Genomic DNA, 16,621 nt, shown 5'->3' with positions numbered 1-16,621 from the left:
GGATCACAGCTCTTAACCACCACAGCTACTCTCCAGCACCCTCATAACCTGCCCTCCTCATCCAAAAGCACAAGTTGACCAGGATTATTTGGAAACATGTCAGCCATGTCAGCCATACAGTAGAGTTTCCTTGCGTTGGGTTGGCTGTCTGGGGCATGAGATAGGTATTTTAGGGGTTTTATCTTGTATTTCCCTAGAGAAATGTAGTTTGTACCACAGCAAGGTGCCTTTAAACCTGTGTGGTGTGTTCATTCCCATATGGAATTAGCTGTATTTGCAGAGAACACTGACAGACCATGGCACAGCATCCACTTGTTGGGAATCGGTTGTATTGCTCTTGGTTTTTTATGGCAGTTACTGTGTAACCAAACACAAACAATGGCGAGTTTGTTTTCCTAATCCTGTGTTCCTGGGCTCATCCCTCCTAGCAGGATCATCAAGCAGCCTGTTGTATTTCAGTGTTGCAAGGAATCCATGCTGATGTTTTCTCCTTGCCTGTTGCAGTGCCTCCAGGGATTGTGGGAGAAAATACACTGGAAGATGTGAAGGTGAAAGAGAAGCATGGAGTTACCCTGACATGTGAGGTGACAGGTAAAAGAACAGTTTATGATTTACTTTTGCTCATCAAAGCCATGGTGAGATCACTACTTGTGCTGCACAGAGTGTTTTTAATGGGATTTCAGTTCAGTGGGATTTTTAAATCTAAGATTTAACTGTGGTGCTTAGAGCAGGACTGAGCACTCCTTGTAAAGGTTGGATGAGATGAACCAAGAGGGATGTTGCTGTGATATTTCTTCTCCAAAGGCCTGTGGAATTTCAGAGGAGGTGTACATCACTTCAGGAGGTTCAGAGACTTCAGAATGCATATTCCAAAATCTCCTCCCACAGGATGTGCTTGAAAAGCACACCTGAAGCTGTATTTTCCTGTTTCTCAGAAATCTTGATATATCCTAGAGGTTATGCACCAGCTCATGTTTGCCATTTTCCCGACTCCATCAAGGGAACCCTGTGCCGCAGGTCACGTGGCTGAAGGATGGGCAGGCTCTGGCTGAGGCTGAGGATCCCAGGATCGTGTCCAGCGGGCGATCCCTGCAGATCTCCGAGGCGCAGCTCCCAGACACGGGCCGGTACACGTGTCTGGCGTCCAATGCTGCTGGGGACAGGAGCAAAACCTACAGCCTCAACGTGCTTGGTGAGCAGCTGGGCTGCCTCTGCCAGAGGAACAGGCAGTTTGGGGAGAAAGGGAGTCTCGCTGGAATTCTGTAGGGCTTTATTGACAGCAAGGCACAAGTTGCCTATGATTAGAATGTTACCTCTTAGTAATTGATAAGTGATAGTGGTTCAAGAGAAACACCAGTGCTGTGCTTTAGACAACAGAGCTGGAACACAGGGAACCATAATGGGATGTTGTCCTTATGGAATGGGTGGGACAGCACTTTATTTTATTGTGATTCAAGGAGGGAGCATCTGAAGAGCATTTCAGATTGTGATCTCTTCAGAAAAGCTGAAACCATCTGCACTTCTCATTTTGTTTTGTTTAATTTTCCATGAGGGTTATTGCACAATGAAGTGCAAACAATGGCGAGTTTGTTTTCCACAGCCTTGTTTCCTAGGCTCATCCCTCCTTCCAGGACCATCAAGCAGCAGCTCTGCTCAAGGAGTGGTGGCTGGATTCCTGGGAACCTGTGCTTGACAAAGGCATGGGTGGGAGTGAATTCCACTGATTTGGGATCACTGCTGACTTCAGAACAAGACATGAGACCAGCTGAATGTTGTCTGGGTCTGGGTTTGGGTGCTCCTTGTAGGAATGCCTCCCAGCTAGCTGACGCTGCAGCCAGATTCCTAGACTGAACAGGGACCAGAAAATAGGCTTTTCAGAGAGGGACTTTCCTCCCTGTGGTTACTGATTTTGTTGTTCCCAGTGGCTCCAAGCATTGTGGGAGCAGACAGCCAAGGGAATGCAGAGGATGTCACCGTTATCCTCAACAGCCCCACCTCGCTGGTCTGTGAAGCTTATTCCTACCCCCCAGCCACCATCACCTGGCTGAAAGATGGGATTCCCTTAGAGTCCAGCAGAAACATCCGCATTCTGCCAGGTAAACTCTGCTCTTATTGAGATATAACACCTAATTCTTTCATTGCGTATTTTTCTGTTACAGACTTCTTTAAAAAAATCAAAGGATATATTTCTGTTAAGTGCAATGCACTGGCACAGGGTGCCTAGAGAAGCTGTGGCTGCCCCTGGATCCCTGGAAGTGTCCAAGGCTGGGCTGGACAGGGCTTGGAGCAAGCTGGGCTAGTGGAAGGTGTCCCTGCCCATGGCAGGGGGTTGGGCCTTCATGGGCTTTAAGTTCCTTTCAACCCAAACCATCCTGGCATTCTCTGTACTTCTCTAGCACTTCCCATTCCAATATTTTTAAGTGCTTCACAGTTAACTGATTGTTGATTTATGTTTTATTATGTATTTATCCTTTTGTACCATCAAGCGATGTGATGGGAAAATTCATGTGAGTTAATGATGAATATAAATTACTTGCAATTAATTGTGGAAATTACATGGAGAGAGAGATAAATTAGGAGAGAGAATGACGTGGGATTTTTCTAGGTCATTAGAAGTTTGCCGTTTTTAGTTAGTAGAATAACTTTTTCCACCTCCACAGGTACTAGGGAAATGGGAACAAGCTTCAGAGCGAACACTGGAGTACTGTAGATGTACAAGTACCTTGCCTTGTTAACTGCAAGTGTTCAGAGAAAAAATAAATCCTGGCTAAATATGTTCAAGAAACTCCCTGCACAAATTTCTTGATGAAATTTCTTAACAAATTTCCCAAGAATCCATAAGCAACAGGAGTTGTGATCCACAGCACCGCCATGAATCATGCACTCATTTGTTACATGTGGTAGTAAGCAGTCAGGTTTTCTGCTCTTCTCAGGGCAGATTTTGGACCAAAGAGTTGGAAATATGCTGCAGGAAGTATTTAAATAACTGGGAAGCAAGAGTATGGTGTGGGTGCTATTAAAGGTTGGTGTCTTTGGCAGGTGGGCGGACCCTGCAGATCCTGAATGCCCAGCAGGACAGCGCTGGAAGATACACCTGCATAGCCACAAACGAGGCTGGGAGGGCTCTGAGGCACTATGAAGTGAAAGTCTACAGTATGGCAATGCTTTCAGTCTTTGAAATTTGTTTTTATTTTGCGTTCTTCCATTTCCCCATTGCAGTGTTGTCTGTCCTGGTGAATACAAGGTTTCCTGTTAATGGCTTTGCTGAGCAAACAGCTGCATTAGCTCCTGGCATTGGTGGAGGAAAGACACCAGGAAAGTTGATTGTTGCATCCTTTGCAATGCTACAGTTGTGCTAAAAGTCTTCCTATCACCCAGGGGAGGACATTTTAGAAACACTGAAGTCCAGTTTCCTCTGAAATCCTTCTTTTGGTGCTGATTTTCAAGTCAAATGAATGCAGCATTTGACTGACAAGGGGAGATGTGAGCAGAGAATCTCTTGAGCACAGAAACCACTTTAGAAAAACAGGAGGGGGCCTCTAACATCTAGCGGGACACTTTCTTGAGGAAGGTAAAACAGGAGGATACTATTTTTATATCCTTCCATAAAATTCCATATGCACAAATGTTTTCCCATTCAAGTCTTCCCAACAGCACATTGTCATTTGAGCATCTGTACCTAAATACTCAATTTTAATGCTCAAACTCTTCATTATGGGCTCAATCAAGCATGATTTTTACCTTTTTTTTTAATTTCCCAGTCTGATTTGGAATTGGTTTGCTCCCTTACAGCAATCACACTGTTATTTAATTACACTAAATCCCTAAATAAGGTCCCACTGGATTTGGAATAACGAGAAGATATCTAAAGAGTTCATTACTGATGTGTGGCTATGTGGGAACCTAACGTCCTCCACCCCCCAGTGCCATTGCAACTGTCAGTTATTAGGATACCATTAGTATTAGGGGAGAATTTAAAAATTCCCAGTGGAAAAAAAGCATGGAAAATGCTCTGAAAGCATTTTACATAATTTCAAAAATATTGTGAGACCAAGCAGGGGGGTAGCTGAAGGATTTTGAAACATTCTATTTTCCTTCTGATTCAGAAAGAAACAGGATTTTGCAACACTGGGATTTCAGTGGGGTGGAAATGTTGAGTTTTGACCAGCTACTCTGAGTGTGGACTTGGGATCAAACATATGTTTCTGGGAATATTGGTTTCCATTAAAAAGTTCTTTAATGACTACAATACCCTGAACTTTATAGAATTGAAGCCAGGCATGTAATAATGAAGTGCTGTAGTTAGGTAGGGCTGTAGTCCGGTTTGCATGTTTAAAAGTGTTGAACACAGTTTTGTATATTTTTGTACATAATAACTGTACTAGAAATGGCTAAAAATACACATACATATAAAAAGGTAATAATTTGGCTGTGGGCAAGAGGCAGTTTATTGGGGGAATGCACTTGCTTTCCCTGACATCATCATCCAGGATCTCCTTTTTTCCAGGTAAGGTTGAAATGCTGCAGCAGGCAGTAAGCCATGACAGTCTCTCCCCTCTCTGCCTTTGTCTGTGTGCAGTTCCACCCACCATTGCCAAAGGGGATGTCTCAGGGACGGGGCTGTCCCCCAAGGAGGTGAAGATCAAAGTGAACCACAGCCTGACCCTGGAGTGTGAAGCTCACGCCATTCCTGCCGCTGCCATCAGCTGGTACAAGGATGGACAGGCCAGTCACAAACTCAGTTCCTTCCTCTTAGGGGATGTGGGACAGGGACAGCTCTGTGTTCCCTGTTCCTGGAAATAGCATCTGTGCAGGGCAGCAGGAGTCACCCTCACTCCCTGCTGCTGGCAGCATCACCCGCCAGCCACTTGGGGTGTTTGCTGGCACCCAGACCTCTGCAAATCGACATCCTGGCTTTTGGTGGGTGCTTGGCAGTGCGTGAGAGGCCAGAGCTGGAGCTTCCAAGCCTGGCACTGGCCTGTGCTGTGAGAGGGTGTGCGCTTCCTGGCAGGAGCATCCCATGGTGTGACCACAGGGCCTGTGGCTGTTGTGTAAAGCCCTCAAAGGCCCTGTTACAGATGGTCCCCTCAAGTGCTTCCCTTGCAGAAGTTGCAGAGCCTCCCCCTCGGTCCTGGCAGAGCTCACAAAGCCACAAGAGCATCTGGCCGCTCCGGGGGGATGAGGCGTGAGTCCCGCCACACACAGCGCTCCATGGATCTGTCTGGAGAGCTCGGGAAAGGCAGGGCCACGGGGACACACAGCACAAGGAATGAATAAAAAAGGAGCTGTGGTACTCTTCTGTAAGAAAGGAGATCTGTTATCTCTTGCTTGAGCTGTTCCTGGTAGGGCACTCATCATGGAACAGCTCTTCCTGGATTTAATGAGCGTGCGGGAATAACCTGGATGATCAGCCTCTGGCTGTTTCAAGTGTGCCCTGCTGCTCTGGGATCCCTGGGAGTCCTGGTTCTATTGCCAAAGAAAAGCTCAATTTGGGGAGTTAAAGAGGTCCCCAAAGGCAGTGGTTGTGCACAGCTGGCTGCCACTGGCACAACAGCTGCTGCACCTTAGGCTGCCCTGGGTGAAAGGCTCTAATTCCTGTCCATGGACTAAATTAATTGTCCCCTGCAGGCCAGGAGTTCAGTGCTGACTCCCAAATCATGGAAGCATGGGCTCATGGCATGGTTTGGGTTATCAAAGCCCATCCAGTTCCACCCCTGCCATGGGCAGGGACACCTCCCACTAGACCAGGCTGCTGATGTAGATGAGCACATCTAATGTGTTCTGGATTTCTGGATTCACTGCTGACACACAGGCTGTGTCACTGCAGCCTCTGCTGTCACATGTGAGCCACATTCTGGCACAGGAACGTCTAATCCTGTGCTGCTGCTCTGTCCATTCTGTGTTCACACTATGTCCTTGCTGGGCAGCAGATCTGTAGGTTGGGTTAGATACATTTGTTCACCTCACGGAAAGCTGGTAGTTTTCCGTGTACTGGAAGCTTGGCCAGTGAGTTCAAGGATTGGATCAGCCTGAGTGGATCCAATGTCACAAGAGCCCTGGCCCGATGGGGATGGCATTGCTCCCCTCAGCAGCATCCTGGGGCTAGGAGTGATGGAAAATCACATCCTTGAGGAGACCAGCCACCATGATCAGAAGGATGAAGATGCAGAGTTTCTGACAACCGTGAAAAGAAAATTGTCTCCAGGAACTTGGAGCTTGATTGAGTTTACTCATATTACTCCCACGAATCTGGCTATTTCTAGTGTGTGTTTTGCTGAGTATTAATTTTCATTTGAATTGACATTGCAGCCACTGCAGGGAGATGAGCATGTCCTGATCCAGGGCAGCGGCCACACCCTGCACATCAAGGAGGCCCAGGTGTCAGACACAGGGCGCTACACTTGTCTGGCCTCCAACATTGCTGGAGAGGATGAGCTGGAGTTTGATGTAAATATACAAGGTAAAAGGGTAACAAAACTCTCTTGGTAGCCTGCTTTTCTAGTATTCTGGGATGTTGGAATTAGTAATTTTATGCCCTTTATGCTTGTGTGGTCAAACCCAATGCTTTTGTGTTTTGTGTGGCTTTGATTTCAGGGTTATTTTGCTTGTCACTGACATGCAGTATTTGATTATTCTTTTATATGTTGTGTTTCTGAAGTCAGTGCTATGACGTAGCAACTCTGATCTTCCTCTAAATGCCATGAAAAATTTGAATTTATTTTAAACTAAGATATATTTTATTTTTCTGTTTTGAGTAGTATTTAGAGGCCCCAGACATAAATATCTTGTTGGCCTACTGTGTGTAAATACAAGAAAACAATCATGAGTAATTTCTGAAAATTTAGACAAAATGAGAGCTTGAGTGAAACCAGATACCTCATTGTTTAAGTATTTTTGTTGATGAATACCCTCTGTGTTTGTTACCAGGTCATCTTACACTGTTATTTATTACTCTTCAAAAAATACTCAGTAAATTGCTCAATTGTTCATTCTAGAAGAACTAGATTTTTCCTGGGTAACTTAAAGTGGGGGGAGGGATTGACTGAATACACTTTATTTTTATTGTTGCTATTGAACATTACAATACCTTCTCATTTCTTGACTTTAAAACCAGCTATTTCTTCTGCAAAATGCTAACATTTTTCCTCTTCTTTGTTGTAGTTCCTCCTAGCTTCCAAAAGCCTTACAGGGAATGGGAAGCTGGGAACATGGTGGATGCAGAAGGAGGTGGAGAAAGTAAAGATGTGATTGTCAACAACCCCCTCTCACTGTACTGTGAGACCAACGCTGTTCCTCCTCCTGTGCTCACGTGGTTTAAGGATGGGCATCCTCTCAGCTCCAGTGACAGAGTGCTCATCCTGCCAGGTGGGTGTTCAGCTGGCACTCTCTGGCCCTACATCGAGGTGATCAGAGGGATGGAGCTCCTCTCCTCTCCTGGGAGGAAAGGCTGGGAGAGTTGGAATTGTTCGGCCTGGAGAAGAGAAGCTTCAGGGTGACCTCATTGTGGCCTTCCAGTGCCTGAAGGGGCCGACAGGAAAGATGGAGAGAGACAATTTACAAGGGGTGGAGGGACAGGACAAGGGGGAATGGATTCAAAAGAGAGTGGGTTTATATTGGATATTGGGAAGCAATTTTTGGCTATGAGGGTGGGGAGGCCCTGCCCAGAGAAGCTGTGGCTGCCCCTGGATCCCTGGAAGCGTCCAAGACCAGGCTGGACAGGGCTTGGAGCAAGCTGGGCTAGTGGAAGGTGTCCCTGCCATGGCAGGGGGTGGCACTGGATGGTCTATAAGGTCCCTTCCAACCCAAACCATTCTATGATTCTGTGACTAAGAAATGGCCTTAGTGCTGGTATTTGTGTAGTAATGACACACTCCTCCCCTTCAGAACCCTTCTTTAATGTTCTTCTCAGACTTTGTTGGCTGGTTTCTCTCCAGTCCTTAGGCTTAAATTGTTTTCTTTAATTTAAGAAATAGTTGCTAAAATGGTGTGAATATTACCACTGAACTCCCACAGTGAATCATGGAATTGCAGAAGGATTTGGTTTGAAGGAATCACAAGGCCCATCTCATTCCACCCCCTGCCACAGGCAGGGACATGTTCCACTATCCCAGGTTGCTCCAAGCCTTGTCCAGCCTGGCCTTGGACACTTCCATGTGTTGCAAAATGAAATACAATGATACCTTCTCTCTGATGTGTTCCTGATTTATTTCCTCACTAAATTTGCTTTGACAAAAAGATAATTGGAGTAGAAAAGCCTCTTAACCAAGGAGTGAGGCATGGAAAACATGTTTGCAGCAGAAAAATGGCCATGATCTTAAGCTCATGTGGGGAAGGGAAAGAGCTGCCTACAGTCATGAGTGTTGCTATGCAGAGGTGGTTTGGGATGGAGTGTTTAAAGGGCAGTGGTAAAAGCATAACACCTGCTTGTCCATCTTGTTCATCTCTTGAGAGAGCAATGACAAACACTCCCAAAGTGTATTCCTAAGATGTCCTCTCCTTCTGAAGGTGTTTATATGGCTATGCTTTAATGAGGAATAGAGTGAAAAGTACCTCTAAAAGCCTCAGAAGTGAATCTTTTCAGTTTGGAACAGAATATTCTGTGCTTATATTTCCTTTTGCCTGTTAGTTCTGTGCCATCTTACTGAGAAATGTTTTTATTTTTGATAGAAGAATAATGCCTGGCTGCATATTGCTGCAGCATGTTCTTCCTTTATGTGGAATTAATTGCTCTTTTCTAGAATTTCAGTATGAGCATGGCTGCACTCCCAACTATCTGCTGGTGAAAAAAGTAGCTAGGAAATGAAACCCTTTAGTTACTTATGATTCAGACCAAATGCTGACCATTCATAAATTCGCTTGCTCAGGTCTCTGGTGGGATGTGGTGTGGAGATGATGGAGAGTGCTTGATGCTGTCTTGGACTTTTGCTTGCAGGAGGCCGGGTGCTGCAGATCGCGCGGGCACGGGCGGGGGATGCTGGCAGATACGCGTGTGTGGCAGTCAACGAGGCGGGGCAGGACTCCATCCACTACATCGTCCGAGTGCTCTGTGAGCTTCCCTTCTCCTCTGAGTGCTAAAAAAGGCTTCTGTAAAGTAACCAACCATTACTGCAGGAGTCCTTAGTGTTTTTAATGTTTATTTGTAAACTAGGCGTTAATGTGTTTAGGATGCTAGAGCTGTACAGCTGTACAGAGCTGTGTGATCCGAGTGTTGCTGTTGTAAGTTCAATGTGTGTAGGTTATTATTACAGGAACTCAGTTGTGTTACACCTCTCACCATTCACCAGAAGGAAAAGCATATGTAAAAATCCAGCTTTTATCTTGGTATCTCTTGTTCTCTCTCCAGCTTTCCATTGAGACTTTCCTCTCTCTTTCCTTATTTTGGCCATCATTTTCCACAATACCTGCAGAACTCCCAAAGCCTGAAGGGAATTGAGGATTTAGATTAATGAATGCCTGCCCAACCATTTTGATGACTTTTTGTGTCTGTGGATGTACTCAATGTTTTAGCCTTGGGAAATACTTACTTCTTTACCTATATGACTGTGTTATACCACTGAAATACTGATTTATTGTTGCAAAGGGGTCCTGCCTTGGAAATCATCTTTTATTTTGATGGCAAAGAACACGGTAGAATAACTGGAAGATGGGTTTTCACCTCTCCTTCTCTCTGTGTGCTGTGAATAAGTGTAGTTCTGCTGCAGTCCTTGGAGTTATACTGAGTTGTTCCAGCTGAACTACTCATGGGATGGCCTTATCTTTCACTGGATTCACTGGAGATTTCACTCCTTCCTCCTGCAAACCCAGTCTAATCTCACAACCACCTGAGAGGTGCTGAGAGGTGCTGAGGGAGTGTTCTCCTCACCTTTGCTCCCTGCAGTTCCCCCATCCATCAGTGGGGCCGACGGGGACCTGCCTGAAGAGGTGACTGTGCTGGTGAGCAAGGAGGCAGCCATGGACTGCATTCCCAGCGGGAGCCCTTCCCCAAGGATCACCTGGCAGAAGGATGGCCAGCTCCTGGCAGAGGATGACAAACACATGTTTCTGTCCAATGGAAGGAAGTTACAGGTAGCTCATAGTGAAAAACTGGTTTTTGGCAGGAAAAAACTGTCTGGTTCTGCTGAGTAGGAGGTATTTTCTTTCTCCTACAAGGTGCTGCAAACATAAGGAGTTTTGTCCCTTGTTCCTGTCCCTCACCTGCTGCTTCTCACTCCCATGTAGTTTCCTCAGATCCAGCCATTTGTGGGATGATGCTGTGAACCACATCAGTGAAATCACTTGCTTTAAAATATGATTGACTTTTTTTGAGAAAATAGTGAAAATAGTTCTGAAGAACTTCCCTTCCCACTGATGAATGAAATTGAATAAAACTATGAAAGCAGAGAGCTGGACTTAATCCTCTCCACTTGCTTCTTTGGCAGTGAGTTGTCTATATATTAGCTCCACAGCCATATTTTGTCTTTTTTTGCCTTAGATTTTGAATTCCCAAATAACAGATACTGGCAGGTATATCTGCATCGCAGAAAACATAGCTGGAAGTGCCAAGAAGTATTTTAACCTCAATGTTCACAGTAAGTACAGTCATCGATAACTTCTGTCTTTGTCAAATGCTGGTTTAGCTTGGCTGTGTTATTTTTAGCAGAGTGCTGAGACCCGCTCAGCTTCATTCATGTGAATCCTACTGGATGTGATGGAGATTCTGACAGACCAGAACTCAAATACCAGTTTAAAGTACCTTGACAACACATGGCTCTTGATAACACGTGGCTTTAGCTCCTCAGGCGTGTTCCAGGAAGGTGGGAATTGTTATTGAGGCAGTCTGGTGTGGTGGCTGCGTTCTCCCTGGTAAGGGTTGCTGAGCCCTGGAATCATGAATTATAAGCAGGTTGGATTATAGTCTGTTTTGATACATTCAGAAAATGCATTTTTCAAAGAAATTAAAGATAGAAAATGTTAAACGAAGATACACAGCTTGTAAAAGCTTGGCTTTTAGAAATGTGCCCTTTGAGGTTCCCGTCTGTTCTCTATTTTTGGTTTTCTTGTGGGGTTACAATAGGTTTAAAACAAATGTTGGCCTTAAGCATCAGAAGTCTAAACCAAATACAATCAAGACATTTTTCATAGAACAGTCTCCACCACCTTCCCTTCCCTCTCGTGATAATTTCAGAAAATCAGGACATTTCTAAGTAACATTTCAGAGTAAACCCAAACTTCCCCTTCTATTTCTGCCCACTTCCAGCTTTCCATCCTGAAGAGCAAAGAAGCGTCATTCCCACCAATTCCTCTGCACCATTCCATGTTTCAGCCTGCCAAGGAATACTGGCAGCTACATCTTTATCTGCTTTATCTGACAGAAAACAAGGGCTGTCCTTTGTCCCACCTAAAGACAGTACCAGGAATGTGAGGAATCAGCTTATTGCACACAGAATAATTGCATTTTTCCTCTATCACACGCGCAGCAAATTTACCTACTACGCGGCACAGATTTATAGCACTTTTTGCCACTCAGCAATGCATTTAGCCAAAAATAGTGTTGTCATGGGAAGCATTTGCCCTGGAGTTGTTCTCGGAGAAGTTATTTTCTTTCAGTGGAGTCTGTCCAGATTTTCTGATGTGTGAGTTTTGCTTTTAAATCAAAATATTTCACTTTTCCTGACATTTGTGTTTAAATTTAAACTTCTGTCTTCAAAATATTTGGTTTTAGTGACTATGGCTTAATACTGTCCCCCTAAAAGAAATATTTGCATGAAACTTCAGTTCTAACTCAACGGTATTACCAACTTAGGTCTATTTTTCTTAATGCAGTTTAATTTGAAAAATTAGAGTGTAGCTGTTCAGGAAAAGACCACACAGGGTGAAGCACTAAGGAAAATGCATTATCAGTAAGCAGCAGGATCTGTGTTTTGTCAGTGTCCAAAAAAAGGCTATTTCCCAGCATTTTTATGTGTTTCTAATAGAAGTGCTCTCATAAATTTAAATAAAATATTGAAGATGATGCTCTTTATTAAGTTGAAAAATAAACTTCTGGTCTCCAAGGTGAGTAAATAAAACTAATATAACACCTTTTAAAGCATAGGAAATAAGCACCCAGATTTAAATAGGGAAATAATAGGTAATTTTCATGCTGAGTGCTATATTTGAACCCATGATGGTGTCCTTATGCACATACAGATACATTTGCATGTGCAGATTGTCTGTGGTGCATTTGTGGGTGTCTTTTGCTGCAGAAATTGAAATCCACCACTGACACAGTTTAAGCAGATTTCATTTAAGACAGCTGAAATTTGGCCCTGTACATTAAATTACCCACTGCCAATAATCACATCTGTGGGAAAGGAACTGTAAAAGTAAATAAATATAAAAAGCTATCAAATGTCATCAGATGAGAATCCTCCACTTGCTCTAGTGAACCATTTTATCCTCTTTATCAGGGAAATATCCTTCAGTTATTCCAAGCTGAAAAATATGGACCAAATTCCCCATTTACGTGGACTCCCGTTGTTTGTGCAGTGCCCAGAGGAGCCATAAACTTGCCTTTATGACTGGTTTGTGTCACTCAAGTGACAGCAAACAGCTGGAGCCTTTCGGGAGGAGATGGGCCAAAATACTTCAACATTTCTGTCTTTGAAGAGGAGGATTCCATGTGTTCTTTGAAATGATTTTTCCACCCAATAGAGCCAAGAACATGCTTTTGCTTTTCTCTTAAGTGTTTTATATATCCCCACTGCAAAAACATGGCAGCTAAAGCTTGGGGGTTATTAAAAGGAAGAGATTTACAGTTCTTTCATTCTAAATCGTTCTTGTAGAAAGGTCACATGTCAAACTATTCTTGATTTAAAAATCCTGGGACTTGTAAGCTTAAGGAATGCACCCCCTGGAGCAATGATGTGTGCCAGGATTTTCCAGTGCTTAGCTCACTGCTAAGCAACAGGTTTGTCTGGTTGACAGAACAACTCTGAACTGTGTCAGAAGGAATCAGTTTGGGGTCTCTGTGGGCAGAAAATGGACTGTTCCAGAGAGAAATGGAGCAGCAAGAAATCAGGAAGAAGTGATAGTCATCCTACATATCCTGCCAATGGGAATTTGCTCTGTCCTGCCTCACACAGCAAATGTCCAATGACCAGTGTTACAAAATTGGCAGTGCATCCTCAGGATCTTGGGTAGGTTCATTAGCCCTCCCAAACCTCCAGCACAGAAGGACTGCAATTGAAATAATTGAAAAGTTGTGAAGTATAGGAGCAGGAATGACCATTAGATTGGTTTGTCATATTTCCAGATAGATCCAAAAAGCAGTTGGTCCATTCATAGGATGTGAAAGATTTTTGCAACCTATCCCTTTGGCAAAATGCAGCAACTCAGCTTTATTGTAGTAAATCAGGGTCTTGTGGGGTATCCTTTGCTGATGCAGTGATAGATGCTATTAATGTATTTTTCTCTCCACAGTTCCTCCAAGTGTTGTTGGGACTAACCCTGAGAATCTGACCGTGGTGGTGAATAATTTCATCTCTCTGACTTGTGAGGTCATGGGCTTTCCTCCTCCTGATCTCAGCTGGCTCAAGAATGGAAAGCCTGTCAATTCAAATTCCAACACTTTCATTGTGCCTGGTGAGGAATCTCAGCTATTCTGCAGCCTTCAGGCTCAGCTTCTGTCTGATTTGTCTTGATAGGGCCCATTGCCACTCTTCATGGGACACAGTGTCTGTGCTTAGCCTGCAGTTCTAAACCAGCCTTTGGGATTGACACAATCACCACAGAACAAATCTCCAGCCTTCTCTCCTCACTCCAGGTGCTCGGACACTGCAGATTCCCCGAGCCAAGCTGTCAGATGCTGGAGAATACACTTGTACTGCCAGGAACCAAGCTGGGGAAAGTCAGAAGAAGAGCTTCCTAACTGTCCTTGGTTTGTGTATTACCATTTTCTGAAATAATATCTATGGCTTGGAAAATATGGGGAGGTTTATCTGCTTTATTGGGTTGTTTCAACAAAACAAATGCAGAACTAACTGAGCTCCTTCCCCAGTGCCCCCGAGCATCAAAGCCCGGGGGGGAGCGTCAGTGACAGTGCTGAACGTGCGAGTGGGCACCCCAGTGACGCTGGACTGCGAGTCCAATGCCATCCCAGCCCCGGTCATCACCTGGTACAAGAACAGCCACATCATTCCCAACTCTTCCGCCATGGAGGTCCTGGCAGACGGGCAGACCCTGCGGATCAAGGCTGCAGAGGTGGGCCAGGCTGCAGGGAGGCTGCATCTGCCAGTGCCAAGCAATTCTTTCAGTCTGTAGTGGTGTATTTTACTTGCTGCACACAGGAGATGTGTTTGCTGGAGGCTTCTCGTCCTGTGAGAAACAACTTGAGTCAGCAGAGGCACAGGCTGTTAATGTCTCTAAACTGTAGCTTTAAAGTAAGACTCCATGATGATTTCTCTTAAAACTTGCTTTTATTTTAGGTTTCTGACACGGGCCAGTATGTGTGCAAAGCCATAAATATTGCAGGACGAGATGATAAAAATTTCCATCTCAATGTTTATGGTGAGCACCTTCTGTATCATCTTCAATAATTACTGTAATAACATAGACTTTGCAGGTTAGGCAATTCAAAATCAGTTTACATAACATTCTTCCTGCTTCAATTCAATTCACAGTGCCTCCAAGTATAGACGGCCCTGAGCAAGAGTTGGTCAGTGAATCCATCAGTAATCCTGTCACTTTTGTGTGTGATGCTACTGGAATTCCTCCACCCACATTAGTGTGGCTTAAGAATGGAAAAACAATAGGTAACATTCTCTCGTGCTTTTCACTCCCCTTTTTCCCCTCTTTGAGGCCCCACTTTGCTGTTTGCTGTCTGGTTTGTGTTTCTTCTTCATCTGTCTCTAGACAGACTCCTATGAGAACTGATTGGAATTTTTGTTTTGAAACTTTGATGGAACAGTTTCTCCCAAAAGAGATGTTTGCTCCCTGTGGTCTGGTTTGGAATGATGACTTGTTTATGTCTTTCAGAAAACTTGGATTCTCTTGAAGTTCATATTTTATCTGGTGGAAGCAAGCTTCAGATAGCTCGCTCTCAGCTCCTGGACAGTGGCACCTACACGTGTATTGCCTCCAATCCAGAGGGAAAAGCTCAGAAAACCTATGTGCTTTCCATCCAAGGTAAGGAATGGGGAGGATGCAGGGAGCAGAACTGGTGAACATCGGGTGAATGTGACACTGTGCTGGAGACACTGAGATCACATAACCACGTAGAAAAGTGGAGAATTTGGACTGTTGTTTTTGTAACCAGAGGTGAGAGTGGTTGGAGAATTCAGTACTTCTGGTCCAAAATTTGCATGGAAAAGAATATCCTTAAGCCCGGACTGTGGAGCTTGAACAGAGTTGTGCAAGTTGTGTGTGTCTGTTGCTGGTCACATCCTTTCTCCTGCTGAGCACTGGAGCTGCCTTGGTTGGCTGTGGAGCAGCACACAGAGATGGATTTGGGAGCAGTGGTACCTGTTGTGCCACGGGAGGAGTTAGCAAAGACCTACTGCCAGAATTTCCTTAGGAACACTGCACCTCAAATGACAAATCCTTATTTGTTATGGAATTGTCTCCTGCCTTGCTGTGCATCACCCTTGGTCTGCAACTGTTGTGTTTTCCTCTGTTCCTAATGACCCATCCCCACTAATTGCACTGGTGTACCCCTGCCTGCCAGTTTTTCCCGGAGTCTGGGAATGGAATGTCAAGGTGGTTGTTTGATCAAATGTGTCTGAAATTGCTTGAAATGCTCAAAACTTCTTAGTGGGACTGACAGTCTTGACTTCATGGATATCAGGACTGTCAGCCTTGTTCCTTGGGAATACAGGCTGGAAATGACTTTGATTAGGATGTAATTAGTGTGGCCATTCACAGGGCTATGATGATGTTGGTCACAGAATCGCAGACTGGTTTGGGCTGGAAGGGACCTTAAAGCCCATCCAGTGCCACCCCTTCCCATGGGCAGGGACACCTTCCACTAGGCCAGGGTGCTCCAAGCCCCATCCAACGTGGCTTTGGATACTTCCAGGGATCCAGGGGCAGCCACAGCTGCTGAGAACCTGCCCCAGGTGCTGCACTAATGCTGGTGCTCACAAGCTACTGCAGTGTGGCTGTTTCTAGTTCAGGTTACGTTTCTTGCTGCTGAATCTCTTCCCTCCATGGTGCATTTCCAGTTCCTCCCAGCATTGCTGGCTCTGAGATGCCGAGTGAGGTCAGTGTCCTCCTGGGACAGAGTGTCCAGCTGCTCTGCAGTGCCAGTGGAGCGCCCACCCCAGACGTGCAGTGGCTGAAGGATGGAAAAACAATTGCCAGCGATGATTTGCAAAGAATAAGGCAAGAAAAATAAGCAGACACTGCATTCTCTTTTATAATTTTAAAGCTCAGAGGGCCCTAAGGAGGGAGTGTGAGGAGAGTTGAACTGGAGCTTAGCCAGGTTAAGAACATCTCCCTCCTTAGCTTCTATAAATCAGGTATAATTTGTTAGTACTTCAATTTTTTAAAATTTTGTTTTCTTAACAGAGATAAGTATATGATATTGATATCTTTCTCAGTTAATAAATTCCATAAAAGTTCATCAGCTTCATCAAAGTTTGTTAAGGTCATTAAGTTCCTTTGG

At 44.6% G+C, this 16,621-nt stretch overlaps 1 protein-coding gene across 6 annotated transcripts in view; it reads left to right on the top strand.

The window, feature by feature from the left end:
- The window catches only part of HMCN1 (hemicentin 1), a 183,167-nt gene that overhangs the window by 122,117 nt on the left and 44,429 nt on the right, over positions 1–16,621 (top strand). For all 6 annotated transcript variants that reach the window (XM_032117452.1, XM_032117453.1, XM_032117455.1 and 3 more), the window contains 17 exons: positions 505–591; positions 1,001–1,192; positions 1,923–2,096; positions 3,040–3,153; positions 4,580–4,725; positions 6,310–6,460; positions 7,162–7,365; positions 8,933–9,046; positions 9,878–10,065; positions 10,472–10,568; positions 13,441–13,602; positions 13,784–13,897; positions 14,018–14,220; positions 14,445–14,526; positions 14,640–14,771; positions 14,995–15,144; positions 16,179–16,338. In XM_032117452.1, the coding sequence (XP_031973343.1) occupies positions 505–591; positions 1,001–1,192; positions 1,923–2,096; positions 3,040–3,153; positions 4,580–4,725; positions 6,310–6,460; positions 7,162–7,365; positions 8,933–9,046; positions 9,878–10,065; positions 10,472–10,568; positions 13,441–13,602; positions 13,784–13,897; positions 14,018–14,220; positions 14,445–14,526; positions 14,640–14,771; positions 14,995–15,144; positions 16,179–16,338 (2,470 nt within the window). The remainder of the gene's footprint in view (positions 1–504; positions 592–1,000; positions 1,193–1,922; positions 2,097–3,039; positions 3,154–4,579; positions 4,726–6,309; positions 6,461–7,161; positions 7,366–8,932; positions 9,047–9,877; positions 10,066–10,471; positions 10,569–13,440; positions 13,603–13,783; positions 13,898–14,017; positions 14,221–14,444; positions 14,527–14,639; positions 14,772–14,994; positions 15,145–16,178; positions 16,339–16,621) is intronic.

The sequence above is a fragment of the Corvus moneduloides genome, chromosome 9, assembly GCF_009650955.1.
Source record: "Corvus moneduloides isolate bCorMon1 chromosome 9, bCorMon1.pri, whole genome shotgun sequence".
NCBI classification, from domain to species: Eukaryota; Metazoa; Chordata; class Aves; order Passeriformes; family Corvidae; genus Corvus; species Corvus moneduloides.
Note: the sequence above shows the minus strand (reverse complement) of the source record. Positions and strands in the feature narration are given on the sequence as shown.